We start from the raw sequence: 15,599 nt of genomic DNA on the forward strand, positions 1-15,599 counted from the left end.
TGGCGGCGGAACTCCAGTGGCGCATGTACGGACGAGGGCCAACGGAGAAGAGGAGGGGACTAGTTGGACAAGGAGGGAGTGGATATGGACGAATTGGCGTGGGCCCTAGTTGTCACTCTGACGTGGTAGCCATGTTTGGGTGTCACATATCCATCCTAGATATGAGCCAGATATGAGGAGTGTCGGTCAGTCCAGACGTTTGTGCCGGATATGAGGCGTGCAGTTGGACGATTTTCTGTCCACGCAGGAACCGGGCAACACGCCCATACATTTGGACGCATATGGGGTTCGATTGTAGATGCTCTTGAACAGACTAGCCTGACGCCACGCCGCAAACTCCTTTCACTCTTTTCCTAGCACTAACTGCCCAGCCAATCATTTTATTTTTCGAATTTATAGTTGTCAAGTAGCTCATTTTCTCTTCAGTCAACAACATACCCTCTCTACTAATTTCCATCTGTCAATTAGTTGTCTATGGACCTGTGGCCACCTACCAGCAGAGTATGTCGCTGGTTCAGATCGAGGTGACCTTACATGGATGCGCCGTCTGCCAGGCCAAATCGATCAATATTTTGCCTTTTGTTTCTTTTGTGATTGGTACATCCAGCCTACATGTTTTTTTTACCTGACTTGAAAGATGAATTCTATCCACACATGATGTGATATACCGGTCCACTGACAGTTAATCCCAATGGATCGACCGGCCACATCAAATTTACCACCATGCAAGTGTACGTACAATCTTGTCCCATATCGAATTTTGGACTATGTGCCTCTATGCATGGATCTTGTCCATGTCTAACCACCAAATTCTAGCTGGATGTTCATCGATCGTACATGCATGATATTTTTTTGTTGAAGGGATCGTACATGCATAATATCTTGAGAGGATCGCATCTTCCATCAAGATATTCATAGGATAGATTGCATGGTCGGTTGTTTTTTTTTTACAGCAGATTGCATGGTCGGCTTGATTCCTCGACTTACTAATTTTCTATCTTATATCTTTATCTGGCTATTTTTTGAGACGTGAAAATTTCATTTTATCTCATGGAGCGGTTTGCGAAATGTTTATGGTGGGTGCACTTAAGACCATGGTATAGCTTAATTTGCGGGTTTAAAATTTTCTCATGCTCTCCAACGGTTGACACCATTTATTAAAAAAAATTGAGTCTAACACCATTTATTAACGAATGGAGACGATGGGCATATGTGGACAGGGGAATTATTTGTTTGTGGCGTGGAGATCCGTCCCGTCGGATGCTCAAATGGTCAACACCATGTTGAATAGTAGTAATATGGATCAATCATCCGTAGTTTTCTCATTATTAATTCTGGTAGGAATTATTGGTGTATCCAATCATGTCACCTTGCTTGCACACATGAGCTAGAATATAGCTAGCCACACATCTGGCCTGACAAGTACGCATAGGATAATGCTATTCTGGACACAAGTACGCTCATTTGTAGAACTTGGCCAAAATAATTCATTAAAAAAAGTATGAAAGGAAATCATGCATTTATATATTGTTTTGCAAATCAATATTAATAACAATAACTTTTTTTTTTGCAACGCGAGTTAAAATTGTAGTGTAGTTTTTCATGTGGTAACCTATTTCTTGCGATTTTTATATGATCATGACTGGTTAATATGTTTTTTTCTTGAAAATTTCAAGAGTAAATTCCTATTTTCCATAACTTTGTGTGTGATATCAACAAACGCACTCGCAGTGTGTGTGCATCCAGTTGCAGAAAGAGATTTTGCTGAGGTGACTTGGTGTGCTCACATACCAGCCTCTACAAAGTTAGATGACTTAACTTAGGGGGCGTTTGGTTCGTGGGCAAGGTTAGCTGGCTAAGGATATACCTAACCACGTGGTTGGGGATATCCTTATTCTCGTGTTTGGTTGCAAATTGAGAGGTGGTTAAGGGTAGCCAATTTTATGTTTGGTAAGAAGGATGGAAGATGGATATCTTATAATTTGAGTTCTTTTTTGTAAATAAACTAATTATACAAAACATATATATCATTTTTTGGGAGGGGTGAGAAAAGGAAGGAAAATGTTTCCCTGGCTCAGGAGGGCATCGCGCGTGGGTGGTTGCCACCATCCGCCATAATTTCGCGGCTCCCCTCAGCCAGCTTTTGATGGAATATTCCCAGGTATCTGGTTATCCTCAGCCATCTTCGCTCACAAACCAAACGAGTGGTATCCCTTCTAAAACTGGCTATCCCTATCCCCTGGGTGGTTATCCTTTGAACCAAACGCCACCTTAGAGGATATCAGTCACCTGTGCACCTTGCTTCACTAGGAAGATAATCCCTACTCACTAAGATGAAGTGCCACCTCAAAATGTAATTCATTGGGCGAAAGTAAATTTGAAAGTGGCAATCATTTTCTATTCAGGAGTGGAACAAGCGTAGATTTTCATGTAGTTATAAATATTGTTTTACAAAAGAAAACATTGGCCATTATTTTCCGGAAAGTAGGATTATTAGAAGGAATCATAAAACATATTGATGGAAGAAATCATAAAGTATAATGGTTTTTAAAGGAATCCGGATTATTAGAAGGAATCATAAAACATATGAAACATAGTAATAAAATTTATATTGAGATTCCTGGACTTCTGAACGAGCATTGTCGCTGCTAGAATGAGCCACCATCGTCACTTTTTTTATCGGAGCCGGCATGACCTTGTCGATGACAGGCGAGAAGCCATCATACACACATGCCGCTCAGGACCAACGCACTGGAACCGCAGTTGATTGACGTAGTTAAATGCTTGATTCTGTCTAATGATCCGGCACTAAATCTCGCCATCGTATGGACAAGAAAAGATTCTAATAAATTAATAACCGATTAATGAACGGGAAGAAGAAAACATATACTAATTGGTTAATGAGTGAATTGGAAAGAAAACGCCGTGAATAATCGCGTGCGGCATCCTCACAGGATATGCGGGCACAATCAAATAATTCAGGCGGGCAGCAGCGCAACAAGTTTGATTTGATTCATCATGGAATAATGGCTGGGTAAGCTGGACACGTAGGTGCGTCTAGTGTGGACAAGAGAAGGCAATGGATGATCCATTCGTCCATGTGTCAGCGTGCATGTCATGCAACGTCTACTCTGTCTCTTGGGCCTGCCCACGCGGCGTACCTAGGCTACGCTAGGCACAAATGCAGTAACGTGCTGGAATCATTTCTTTCTTTCTTTCTTTTCTTTTTTTTTGTGGGAGGCACAAGAATCATTTTAAGAAAGCGAGGCACACAAAAAAGAAAGAAAGAAAGAACGAAAGAAAGAAAGATTTTTTTGGTAGTAGTACAAAAATCGATCGATCAATCAATCGTTCGATTTCGGCGCCGGGTGGTCAAATCCTCATCTCCTATCTCCTCAATCCTTGGCTTTGCTTGGTTTGGGTGGTTGGGTGATTGTCAAGAGAGAAGAGAGGAGGAAGGAGACACCGACGACACGAGTAGCTAGCTACCGGCCAGCCTCGGCTCGGCTCTCTCTTTCTTCGTCGTCTTCTTCTCCCTTGTCCCTTGTCCTACTCCTATTTCTTCCCTGCCCTGCTCCGTTGCTCCATTGCTGCTGCCGGTTCCAGCTCCATCTTCATCTCTCTCGCAGTCGCCGGCGACAATCCGAGGCCAACTAGCTAGCTGCGAGGCTGGGTAAGTTCCTCTTTCTTTCTTCTTTACAATCTACTCTAGTAATTACTACTACTAGTAGGATAATAGACAGAGTACATGGACATGGACGGATGGGTTCATTAACCAATTGAATTGATTGATTTTCTTTTTGTCGCTCTAGGACGGATGGGTTCCCCTTTTACTTCCTAACTCTGTTCCATAAATGTACATACATACACTCTGAAACTTGTACTCCGAATGAACATGATGAACATTCCTCATATTTTTTTGGTGCTGCACACAGAGTCGATTAATTCATTCATATCGATGACCTTCTTCTAATATATCTTCCACTTCCAGTTTACACAAGCTTGGAGGGGGGACAATCACGCAGGCAGGCAGGAAATTCAGAGATAGTACTACATCATTCTTCAGCCTGCTTAATTTTAGCAAGGGGGGCACCTGAGCTTAATTTCAGTAATTTGGCCATGAATAACAATACGCTCATCATCACCACCAGCACCAGCAGTATCAGTAGGTATGTGTGTCTGTCATCTCATTTTCCCTCCTAATCCTGCATCCCTAGCAGCCTAGTAGGTACTCTATTTTGGTTCTGAGGCAAAAATATACATGTACCTGTATCTGCTGCTGCTGCTGCTGCAGGGATGGCAGCGTCGACGGTAAACCGAACCGTGTCCATTTCCTGCTGCCGGCGTACCAAACCACGGTCAAGCAACCTGACCACTCTGACGGTGCCACTGAATTCAATAACCCTGAGGAGGGTGATGCCGTCTGGGTACCGCCAGAGCCGGCCACCAACGATGATGATACCAACCATTTGGGCGTGCACACAAATGATGATGATGACGACGACGATGATGAATGGCATGATGGTATCAGTTGGGGGCAGCCAAGCTCCAGTGACTCTGAACCCAGCCCAAGTCCTAGTCCCAGGGAGGACCGGCACACCGGGATGCTCAAGGCCATGGACAAGCAGCTAAAGATGCTCACAACCCGATTCCTAACGTCTGCAGGCATATCCTTGCCCCACGAAGATGACGGCGGCGAAAGCTGGCTCGACATCGTAACCGCCCTGTCCTGGGAGGCTGCTCTGCTCATCAAGCCTGACGGCAAAGCCGGAAATGAAATGGACCCTGGGTCTTATATCAAGGTCAAGCGCGTCGCCTCCGGCACCCGCCGACAGTGGTAACTAATATATACCATTCTCCTAATTACAAGCCATGTATGCTGATCGACACCGGATCGTCACTGCGGCAATAGGGTGCTCTGATGGAGCTGTTTGTGTCTTGTTTGCAGTGAGGTGATCAACGGGTTGGTGTTCAGGAAGTATGCAGCTCACAAGCACATGCCCACCAAGTGCCACAACCCCAAGCTGCTGCTGCTCGGAGGCACCCTCGGGGACTCCGATGTCGGTCTATCATCATTTGATTCCATGGGACAGGTTGGAAGTGCATATATATGATTTTTCTTCAAATACTGAATCCGCATTTCTACTGTCTTTTTTTGTATGTCAGAGATGATTTATGCTCTTTTCTGAAACACAACTTGAGGGGTTTTTTTTTGTATGTTCTTTACCAGGAAAAGGACCATTTGGAAAAGGCCATCAGCCAAGTGATGGAGAAATGTGCTCCAGATGTCATCCTGGTGGAGAAAACAGTTTCACGGGACATACAGGAGCTTCTACTGAACCAAGGTGTCACTCTGGTGCTCGATATGAAGCTCGACCGGTTGCAGAGAATTGCTCGCTGTTCTGGATCTCCTATAGTCTCTGTCTTAGACATCATGACCACGACGAAGCTGAAGCAGTGCGACTATTTCCACATAGAAAAGATGGTGGAGGAGCATAACAGTGCCAGTGATGGAGGGAAGAGGACATTGAAAACATTGATGTTCTTGGAAGGCTTTCCCAGGCCGTTGGGCTGCACGGTAGGCGTGCTTTGTCTATCATATAGAAGATTTGTTCAGTGTCAATATTATCATACATAAGATTCATTCATGTTGAATCTATTTCATGAATCCATTATAAATTTTGCTTTCTGTAGATATTATTGCGAGGAGCAAATAGCGAAGAACTGAAGAAAGTCAAGCAAGTCATGCTCTACACCGTGTTTGCAGCGTACCACCTGGTTCTTGAGGCATCCTTCTTTGAAGATCAGAGGGTATTCTTGAATGCTCCAAACTCTGTTGGTATTCCTGTCAGTCATGCAGAGAATGGTGTCAGGTATAACAGATCCGTGGAGCACATTTCTGATGCAGAGGCAAGTACTGCTCATTCTGCAAATTCAGATGCCTTACACTCACCGACGGATGGCTGCTCGAGTGGGCTCACGGAGGGTGCAAGTAAAACCATCCATTCAAATCATGCACTTCCTTCTGAAAAAATGCTAGTAACACCAGTCTCGGGATCACTGAGAGGATTCATCGATAAATTCCGCCATCAGAATATTTATCTACCTGTCACTTCTCAAGAGACAGCTGATCACCAGAAAGAAGGTACACCTGAGCTCAATCAAGATGTACCAAGTGAAGGTCTTCATGCCATGGTAATGACTGATGGACCAGTTGATTATTCCGGTGAGTACACGGATAGTTTAAAAGATTTCCAGAAACAAACAGATCAGCAAATGATGCTGGCTGGTCATCCAACAATTGGAAAACATGAGCAATTGTCAGTTGCATTTGAAAATGAGGAGCAACACAGCACCCCTTACAGTGAAGAGAAAACCTTACACATTGACGAGGCTGATGACGTGTTGGATTCTCAAAGCATACTGATTTTGATGTCTAGCCAATGCATTGCAAAACAGGTCATTTGTGAGCAGAGTCATCTGTCCCGTATCAATTATTATGGAAATTTTGACGTCTCCTTAGGACGATATTTGCAAGACATTTTGCAGAATCAGGTAACGCTCTTGTTACACTACCCCTCTTATGTTGAGCAATCTAGATAATATTTTCAGGGATAATTTATTTTCACTGGTAATCTCCTTCTACTACTGTTTTCTTTTTGTACATGACTCTTTTAATGAAAAGAATCAGTAGGGATCCTTTCTTACTGTTTACTAAAAAAGAAGATGATTTATTGTTTAACATTATGCCAGCTGCACAAATTTGGTACTTACAACTGCTCATGATTCCTGAATATTTACTTGTGGCAGAACCTAAGCTGTTTCTCATGCGGAGAGCCTCCGGAGGCTCACATGTACTCTTACACCCACCGCGATGGTAACCTGACAGTTCTTGTGAAGCGTTTGCTGCCTGAGCATCGCTTGTCTGGTGAATCCAAAGGAAAAATTTGGATGTGGACTAGATGCCTAAGATGTGAGCAGGAAAGCAGAATATCCAAATCATCTCGAAGAGTGATGATGTCGGCTGAGGCACGGAATCTCTCATTCGGGAAGTTCCTTGAACTCAGCTTTTCAAGCCACTCTGCTGATAGAAGGCTATCAGTGTGTGGACACTCGGTGAACAGGGACTGCTTGCGCTTTTTTGGGTAACGCACGCACATCCTTTAGCATTTTATTTGAAATGATTCAATAAGTTATTTTATGTTTGTCTATAATTTTTTCTCTTGCAAAAAATAATATTGATAAATTTTCTTACTTCTGGTTTGGGGTCTGAACTTTCAGGCTGGGCTCCAAAGTTGCAATGTTTCAGTATTCATCAGTCGAAATATACAACGCCTGCAAACCACAGCAAACCCTTGAGTTCCATAATCCCAGTACACATGAGTTGTTCGAGCAACAGGGAAGAAATGTATGTACAGTTTTTATTTGGTTCTTTTATTTTTATTTCATGGTCACCTTATATACCAACCTTCTGAATTCACTCTAATGCCTTTGTCGTGTTCGTTTAGGTTCTTGCCAGAGGAGTTACCATTTTCACTGAAGTTGAAAACATAATAGAGCACATGAAGAATCAGTTTCCTGAGGTGGTGATCAACTGCGGCACCATCCTTCCCGTTGAAGAGTTTTCTCAACTCGAAGAGATGTTGGTTAATGAGAAAGCCGAGTTTGTGGTAAACTGCATGCCCCTTTTTCTGTTACTTTAATTTAATGAAGTTACTCATGATTTCTGGTAATTGCTATTTTTCTGATTGTCCATTGATAATTTGATATCATCATGCAGGATTTTCTCATGAAGGCTGTTGATCGGCATGGGGTGTCTAGGTCCTCGGTGCATGAGATTCTTGATGTAAATTGGCTCTATCAGGACCTTCTGCTTGGACAGTATGTCTGGGACCGTCGGTTGCATGGACTTCTACTTTGTAAATCTGCTGGAAAAGAAAGAATGAGTAACAGCATGAAGAAGGTGACTATTGAACTTACTCATGACCGAACGGCAACTGGACCCGAGGCCGATGATATCGCCGAGGAAAATGGATCTATTGAGCCAGTGCAGTTTGGTGAACTGGGGGTGAACAGACATTCATCAGCAGTGACTGATGAAACCCATCAGGATAGGCACTATGAAAAGCAAGCTAGCGCACCGTCCAGAACATCAGGTATATTGGATGCTCAGGGGCAGGGAAATGGTCCAACGGTACAACGTTCGATATCCTTTAAGCAAGAGCCACTTGGTATTCAACAATTCAGAGTTTCTGAATGGGAGGACAGGGAGAAATGGGTCTGGAGTCCACTTAGTGAGTTAAGATTGGCTTACAGGCAGGAGCTTCAGGCCGGATGTTTGGAAAAATTTGAGCTTGTTAACCGCTACTCGCCATCTCATCTGCCACCCTTGCACAAACAATCTGCTGAAGAGGCGCCCTCTCCACGGTTCGTCGTTGGTCCGGGTGGCAATGTCTTGTCTGTGTCAGAGGATGAGATATCCAGCATAATCTCCCGTGCTCTCACCATATCCGAGGACCGCCGCCACCTGCTGGATTCTATTGTCGAGAGTCATGCATCAGACACTACTAGCATGTTATCCGAATCTTCCTCTTCCGCCTCTTCATCATCCTGGTCATCTGAATCTTCAGATTCTGAAGCAGGCTTTTTGTCCGACGAACTGTACAACTACGACAGCTCGCTCCTGTCATCCTCCCTCCATCCGGAGATATCTGTCAACGGGAAAGCAAATCTCAAAGGAAAATATTCAGTTATATGTGTGCACGCTAATCAGTTCTACACTCTTAGACAGAAATGCTGTCCATCTGAGCTTGCATACGTCGCTTCCTTAAGCCGATGCAAGAAATGGAACGCGCAAGGCGGAAAGAGCAAGGCTTTCTTTGCGAAAACAATGGATGGCAGGTTCATCGTCAAGCAAATACAGAAGACAGAGTTCGAGTCTTTCATAGAGTTTGCCCCGGATTACTTCAAGCATGTTTACCACTCTCTCGACACCGGGAGCCAAACCTGCCTTGCCAAAATTCTAGGCATCTATCAGGTATTTTACATCAATATATGGAGCATAATTTCCAAAAAAAAAAAAGTCTTCTGTTGTGCATGTGTTTTTACAGTGTGAGCGTCCCTATTTCAGGTTAAGCAGATAAGGCATGGCAAGGAAGTGAAGATTGATCTGATGGTGATGGAAAATCTCCTCTTTGGACACAATGTGTCACGGATATACGATCTTAAAGGTGCGGTTTTCTCTCGATACATAGCTGACTCGAGTGACCCTCACACTGTCTACTTGGATCAAAACTTTGTGGAGGACATGCGTGTTTCTCCAATCTATATTGGTGGAAGAACAAAACATCTCTTGCAGCGGGCGATCTGGAACGATACATCTTTTCTCACGGTATGCATTTACGTCGCATGAACCACGGGTAAATTAGTCATGTTTCTATCAGCATATGGTTTAACAAAAAATATTGTGCTTGCAGTCAGTTAATGTTATGGATTACTCTCTACTAGTGGGAGTCGATGAACAAAACCATGAATTTGTACTTGGCATCATCGATTACCTGAGGCAATACACATGGGACAAGCAACTGGAGACATGGGCGAAAACATCTCTCGTAGTGCCGAAGAATGAGTCGCCGACAGTGATTTCACCCAGGGAGTACAAGAAAAGGTTCAGGAAGTTCATGGCCAAGTATTTCCTAACGGTCCCAGATGATTGGACCACCGCGAAGAAGAGTTCAGGGACCTGTAAATATTGCACTCGCGGCAACTGTAACTTGTCAAAGATCGACAGCCAGAAGCCTCAACTCCGAGCCGAGTCGTGCTCTATCCAGTGAAGAACTGCTCTCGCCGTTATGGAGTTCATCTCCAAGCTTACTTTTAGCTATTTTGCAAGCAGTGTACATGGGATGGGTGTATGTATTCACTTGTAAAGTTATCCAGAGTTTGCATCTTTTAGGCAAACTTTTGGGGAAAGTGAGGTCCAAAATACATGTACCACTAAGTTTTATTGCTGTAAAATTCACAATCAGTAAAGTGAAATCACATAATTTGTAGATCATTTGTTTAATTCTTTACATTCCTGCATAACTAAATTTTGGAAGTGGCTTAACCTTTATGTTCCTATGTCCTAAATTGCGCCATGGAATTTCGATGCAAACACGACTCGTATCATAATGGCATCAATATTCATACCAGCAGTTCAAGGTCTAAACATATGGCAGCAAAACAAGAAAACAGAAGCACCATCCTAATCGCATGAATTGTCCTGGGGGGGTTTGATTAAGTTGATAACTAGCAACCCTATGATAACTAGTGACTGAACAAACCCTCACAGTTTGCCTGAGTACAACATATGCAACTTCACAAGAAAGTGTTGCCCCCCTACCAATTTACTGGCCTCCCTCAACTCAGCATCTGTGTCCCAAACTGTAATGTACCGTCAACCGCTGAAATGAACGGCTCTTGAATATGGGAGTATTCCCTTGCTAGACCTTATCTTCCTTGTCGCCTACAAGGGGGAGCATCTCCACCCGACTTCTTGGCGAGTTCGTTCCTTGGCTCCCCAGGAGGGCAGCAGCCTGCTGTTGGGAGATGAGATGCCTCACATACCCATAGAAAGTACAGCCGACGAGCGTGATTGCGCATCCGATTGCATTCATTGGGGAGATCGGGTTCCGGAAGATCAGCCATGAGACCAATACTGCAACAGCAACCTACAGCACAATGTGCAGGTTTTAGAACCAGAAGAGAAACTTGAGGGAAGAAAACATAGATAGTCCAGAATTGTCTTACTTTAAGGTTGCCAGCAACATTGAAGGTCACTGCGGTGGTTGAATGGATCACATAGAAGATGGAGAAGTTGAGGCAAAACGCAAGCACCCCTGAGCCTAGGATGATAATCAACGAAGAAAAAACAGAGTCGTGTGTGTAGAACCAGTCGATTACGCCACCTCCCTCAAGCAACATTGCTGGCAGAGCCAGTATCATGGTGGCAAAGGGTGCCATGTAGTACACTGTGTTAATGCTGTAGGAACAGAGAATACTTAATAAATCATCTGACTGAGGCAAGAACTTACATGACTGAACTTGGCAGTAACACTACATTAAGAACTAAATCTTGTGATCCTCTAACTTGAAAAACAACTAATCATTTTCGGAAGAAAGAAGATAAAATGTTCTAAAATTACGTATGCCAGACAACAGCAGTTGCTAAAGCATCAGACATCACACAACGAGATGAGCATGTACCTGTCAAATTTGTATCCATGGAGCAGGGACTCTGCCAAGATGGTCTTTGTCGACGTGGCAAGGCAGCCAATCATGGCAGCACAGAAACCGAAAACGTTGAAACTAAGCTCTGTCATTGAGGTCAGAAGTATTCCCCCAACTATCGGGACCAGCGAAGCCCATATGCGCCACTCAAAGTGCTTGCTCCAAACCAACCACTGCAGAATAACTGCATCACACGGAATCGCCAGAAAAGTTGTTATAGGCAGCAACACCACAACTCTACTGCTTCTTCGTGAACAGGAATAATGCAGGCAGTAAGAGCACAGAATGACGGTACCATACCTGTGGTTGCAGGGGTGAACGATTTGATAGTCTGCATGAAGGAGACCGGGATGTAGCGCAGGCTGACATTCCCGAGCACGATGTTCATGCAGAACACGAATGACATGGGGAAGATCCTCTTCCAGCGGTCCTCGGGCTCGACCTGAATCAGCGGCTTCGCCTTGAGCACGTGGATCGCGACGTAAGCCCCTATCGAGGAGCATATGAAGTGGACGCAGGACACCGTCAGGGGGAACTTGAAATCCAGCTTCTGCAGAAGAAAACATAAGGGTTAATGTCATATCAGCAAACAAACACATTGCTCCCCACAAAGGAGGCCATTGTTCTTAATAGTTCATTCCATTTTCGCGTCGAGAACACGACGCTGTAAACCAAGAGCAAATCGAGTCCCGGTTACAGGTGCAAAACATTGCTACTAAGGATTACATACAGGATGTGGTGAGCTGAAGTGCTGAAGGGGACAACATCTCAAAATTAGACTGAACCACTAGGTCCAGTGAATGAGCTGGGCTGCTGAAGGAGGCAGCTCCCAGTCCAACGAAGAGGATGTGCGCTTCTTGGAGTAGTATGAATCTATGGAAACCGCAGAAAGGGAGCACCTTTTTTCCCCCATTGGGGGCAAGGAGAGCCACGCGTTGCTACGAATTGCTCCTCCTGCTCCTTGTGGGTGTGGCCGACTCGCATTAGCACCAAATCAGGTCGGAAAGCGGGGCGTGGCCGTGTCCCGACCCGCAGATCCGAGCAATGGAGACGGCGGGCGGCCTGGCGGCGGCGGCGGCGAGATGAGATGCGAGAGGGGGAGAAGGGGGCTGTTACCTGGAAGATCCACTTGTTGATGATGATGACGGTGACGTTGAAGCCCCACCACTGGAGGATGGCAAGCACGGCTCGCATGCTGCCCAGCCCGCCGCCGGCGGCTGACTCCATCTCTCAATCCGGCTCCTGCGTGGGCTGAACCAGCCGAAAGGTGGCCGGACAAGAGGCGGCCTTTCTCCTCCCCCCGGCCGCGGTTAGTAGCTGAACCAGCCCCGGCGGAGGAAGGCGGCGGCGGCGGGAGGGGGAAGGGGAGAGGAAGACAAGAAGAAGGCCGCGTCAGTGGAGTAGGAAGGGGAAGGAGTAGGAGAGAGTAGGAAGGGGAAGGGAGGAAGCTGCCGCTCTGAAATCTGAATCCAAATGGATCTCTCCTCTCCTCTCCTCCGTATACCTAAAATCCATTGATTGGTGGGTTGATTGAAAGATACAGTACCACGAATACTTTTCTCCTACTACCTTTACAATTTCTTTTCCAGTTATTAAGATGTTTCTTATCTTATAAATAAATAAATGGTGTTTTTGTTAACTCAAAAAATGTAGCACTAAGTGGATATTGTGGCACCATAAATAACTAGGATGCACAAGGCCGACAACAACTCACGCGCATGAGAACAACAGAAACGCCGGCCATCCACGACAAAGTCGTATTAAGAGGTAAAATGAACTATTGATATTTTCCTGTGCATTCTGTTTGTCATGGAGAAGAAAAATACATCTGATGACCTTTGGTTCGCGCCAAAATCTTTGGTGTTTTCGAGACGGCACCGGGACCGAGCCGGAGACGGGTTGACATGGTTGCCCATAGGTTCACCGCCAATGGGGAGTCGGGCCAACAAGGGGGGCGCCAACATTAGAGAAGAGGAGGGAAGGTGTAACGCCAAGGACACACCAGTCGGTTACTGGTTGTTACTTCTGGCGGGATCTAGACTCGCCCCACAGATCAATACTAGTTTTTTCTGTGCATTTTGTCCTCACTCATGTGTAGTTGGCACCAATTTTTTTTTAAAAAAGAAATTTCTTATTGATATGAGTAGTCTATCATTTCTGATAAGTCGGGTTCTCACAGAAGAGAAAGGAGTAAAGGGATGGCTGAAGATGCGTCAACTCGTGCAGTGTGCAAGGCAACAACAGCGGCCGCGGATGGCGAGGGAAGGGGGAGGGGCTGTTAGGCTGGTGGTGGCGGACATGTCTACAGAGGCATGCGATAGGAAGAGGCCGGCCGGAGGTTGATAGTGATGGGTGGCTAAGCTGGATTTCTTTTCTCATTTAACTAGCTGGAACCAAGATAGGAAGTACAAAGAAAATAGATACTCCCTCCCGTTCACGAATATTAAGATGGTTTAAAATCGTAAATTAAATGTATATAGACAAATTGCAATGGGTTGTTTTTTTGGACAATCCATATTTCAATATGTTTGTTCACTCATTACAGTCTGTATGTAGCTCCAAAACATTTTATAAAAGTATTTGTGAACAGAGAGGAAGTACTAGTTTACACTGAAATTACTAGGTACACTCCTCCCGTGATACCAGTTTCTCTTGGTCTCTCATTTGAAAAAGCAAGATGCCAATGTGGAGTTGGTATATCCGTCGGCACCGACGAGGGAGTCAGTCTCACCACGGACAGTGGCAAGCAGAAAAAAGGCCCACTAGCATGGAAGGTTGCTTGTGCATGCACAAGGAAGAAAGAAGCGGACAAACAAACAAACAAACAAAACGGGAGGACAGAAGAAAAAACTAGTATAGGTTGCATTCGTTGCACTTAAAAGTGCCCAAGTCAAACTATCGAAAGTTGCTTGGAGATCTAGACTCGCTTGCTTGGAAAAAGCTTGTGTGATCACCACTACCAAGTGTCGCTGGTCAAGCAAAGTTTGCTGCTTTTGCTCTCCTCCCGGCGCCCTTTGCTGACCAGTTTTTGACACGCTGCCAAGTGACATATTTTTCTTCTTCAGATGGAGAGAAAAGAAGAGATAGCCTGTTAGTTGGCACAGTCAGGGCCTCTACAACGCGGACTAACAAAACACCCGCACATGTTTCGTCCAAATGGTCCGGACTTTTTGGGCCTCCAACGCGGGTCATCGGATGTTCAAAATCTTACAGGAGCCTAGCCAAAAACTGAGAAGAGCTCTGGTGGAGTCTGGACATCCATCACGTTGGACCGACATCCAAAAACCCTCTTTGCTTCCGCTTCAGAATCCTCCGAGCATTCACTCTGTTTGACTTGTCACACACCTATGGACAAGGCTTATCTGTACACTCCTCCTCTTCTACACCTTCAATAAACACCGCACCCCTAGTTGGTGATGGGCAGGAAGAAGGGTGCCAATAACACCTGAGGCCTCCTTTGGTTTGTAGGATTTTTGTAAGAATTTCATAGGATAGGGTTTTTGTAGGAAAAATTCCTTTAGAGCCCTTTGGTTTGTAGGAATGGAATCCTATTCCTATGGAGGAATTCTTCCTATCCTCCACATTTCATAGGAAAATAAACATTAGCCTAGACTCAATGGAAAAAATCCTATGAAGTGAATCAAATGACATCTTCTTTCCTATTCCTACTCATATGATTTGAGATGCATGCCATCTCATTTCCTATGACTTTTCTATTCCTATGATTTTCCTACCCTATGAACCAAAGGAGGCCTGAAGGTTGCTTGGACGGCATATATATCCAACTCTAGATCGAGTTCTTGACGGTGGATCCAGCTCCAGATCAATTTCTCGCCGACGCCATGCTCATCAGGCCCCTCATTGTCCATGGCTCCATCCACCGTTAAAGTGGAGACGCTCTCCTCAGATGAGGAGGAGCACAAGTCGGCCCTCTTCCCTTCTGCAATACAAGATGAGTTTGCAGCATAAATGGACGATTTTGGTCCCTAACCAGCCGAGGCCCGATGCCGCATTTCTATCCGCGCAACCGCAACATTCAAATCATATGCTTTTTGTGTCAAGGAGCAGAACATCCAAATCATATCAACCACAATATGAGTCTTCATCGGTTTCTAAACCGTTGAGGACTCATGTTGACAATTCTGATTGTACACAAAAAGATCATTGATAATCAATGTATTTTTTATGTATATTTTTACTTGTTTACGCCCTCACTCTCCCCACTCATTCGGTCTCCCCCTCAACCCCCCCCCTCCCACCCCCCCGCACGCCGGTCCTCCCCCGCCGATCGCCCCTCACTCTCTGCTGACATCATTTGCTCTTTTGAA

At 45.0% G+C, this 15,599-nt stretch overlaps 2 protein-coding genes across 2 annotated transcripts; one reads left to right on the forward strand and one right to left on the reverse strand.

Moving 5' to 3' along the window:
* Positions 1-3,384: 3,384 nt before the first annotated feature.
* Positions 3,385-10,066, forward strand: LOC119357331 (putative 1-phosphatidylinositol-3-phosphate 5-kinase FAB1D). Its single transcript, XM_037624326.1, has 12 exons — positions 3,385-3,673; positions 3,992-4,169; positions 4,295-4,837; positions 4,949-5,093; positions 5,231-5,578; positions 5,695-6,555; positions 6,811-7,145; positions 7,282-7,408; positions 7,509-7,670; positions 7,781-9,037; positions 9,131-9,391; positions 9,477-10,066. Exons 2-12 carry the CDS (start codon positions 4,120-4,122, stop codon positions 9,831-9,833), a joined length of 4,446 nt encoding a protein of 1,481 aa, XP_037480223.1. The 5' UTR covers positions 3,385-3,673; positions 3,992-4,119; the 3' UTR covers positions 9,834-10,066.
* Positions 10,067-10,165: 99 nt separating this feature from the next.
* On the reverse strand, positions 10,166-12,739 carry LOC119357332 (UDP-galactose transporter 1-like). Its single transcript, XM_037624328.1, has 5 exons — positions 12,388-12,739; positions 11,572-11,821; positions 11,248-11,455; positions 10,792-11,023; positions 10,166-10,712 (listed from the first exon to the last, which is right to left on the reverse strand). The coding sequence occupies exons 1-5, from the start codon at positions 12,496-12,498 to the stop codon at positions 10,485-10,487; spliced, it is 1,029 nt and encodes a 342-aa protein (XP_037480225.1). The 5' UTR covers positions 12,499-12,739; the 3' UTR covers positions 10,166-10,484.
* Positions 12,740-15,599: the final 2,860 nt, after the last annotated feature.

The sequence above is a fragment of the Triticum dicoccoides genome, chromosome 2A (assembly GCF_002162155.2).
Source record: "Triticum dicoccoides isolate Atlit2015 ecotype Zavitan chromosome 2A, WEW_v2.0, whole genome shotgun sequence".
In the NCBI taxonomy this organism is placed as follows: Eukaryota; Viridiplantae; Streptophyta; class Magnoliopsida; order Poales; family Poaceae; genus Triticum; species Triticum dicoccoides.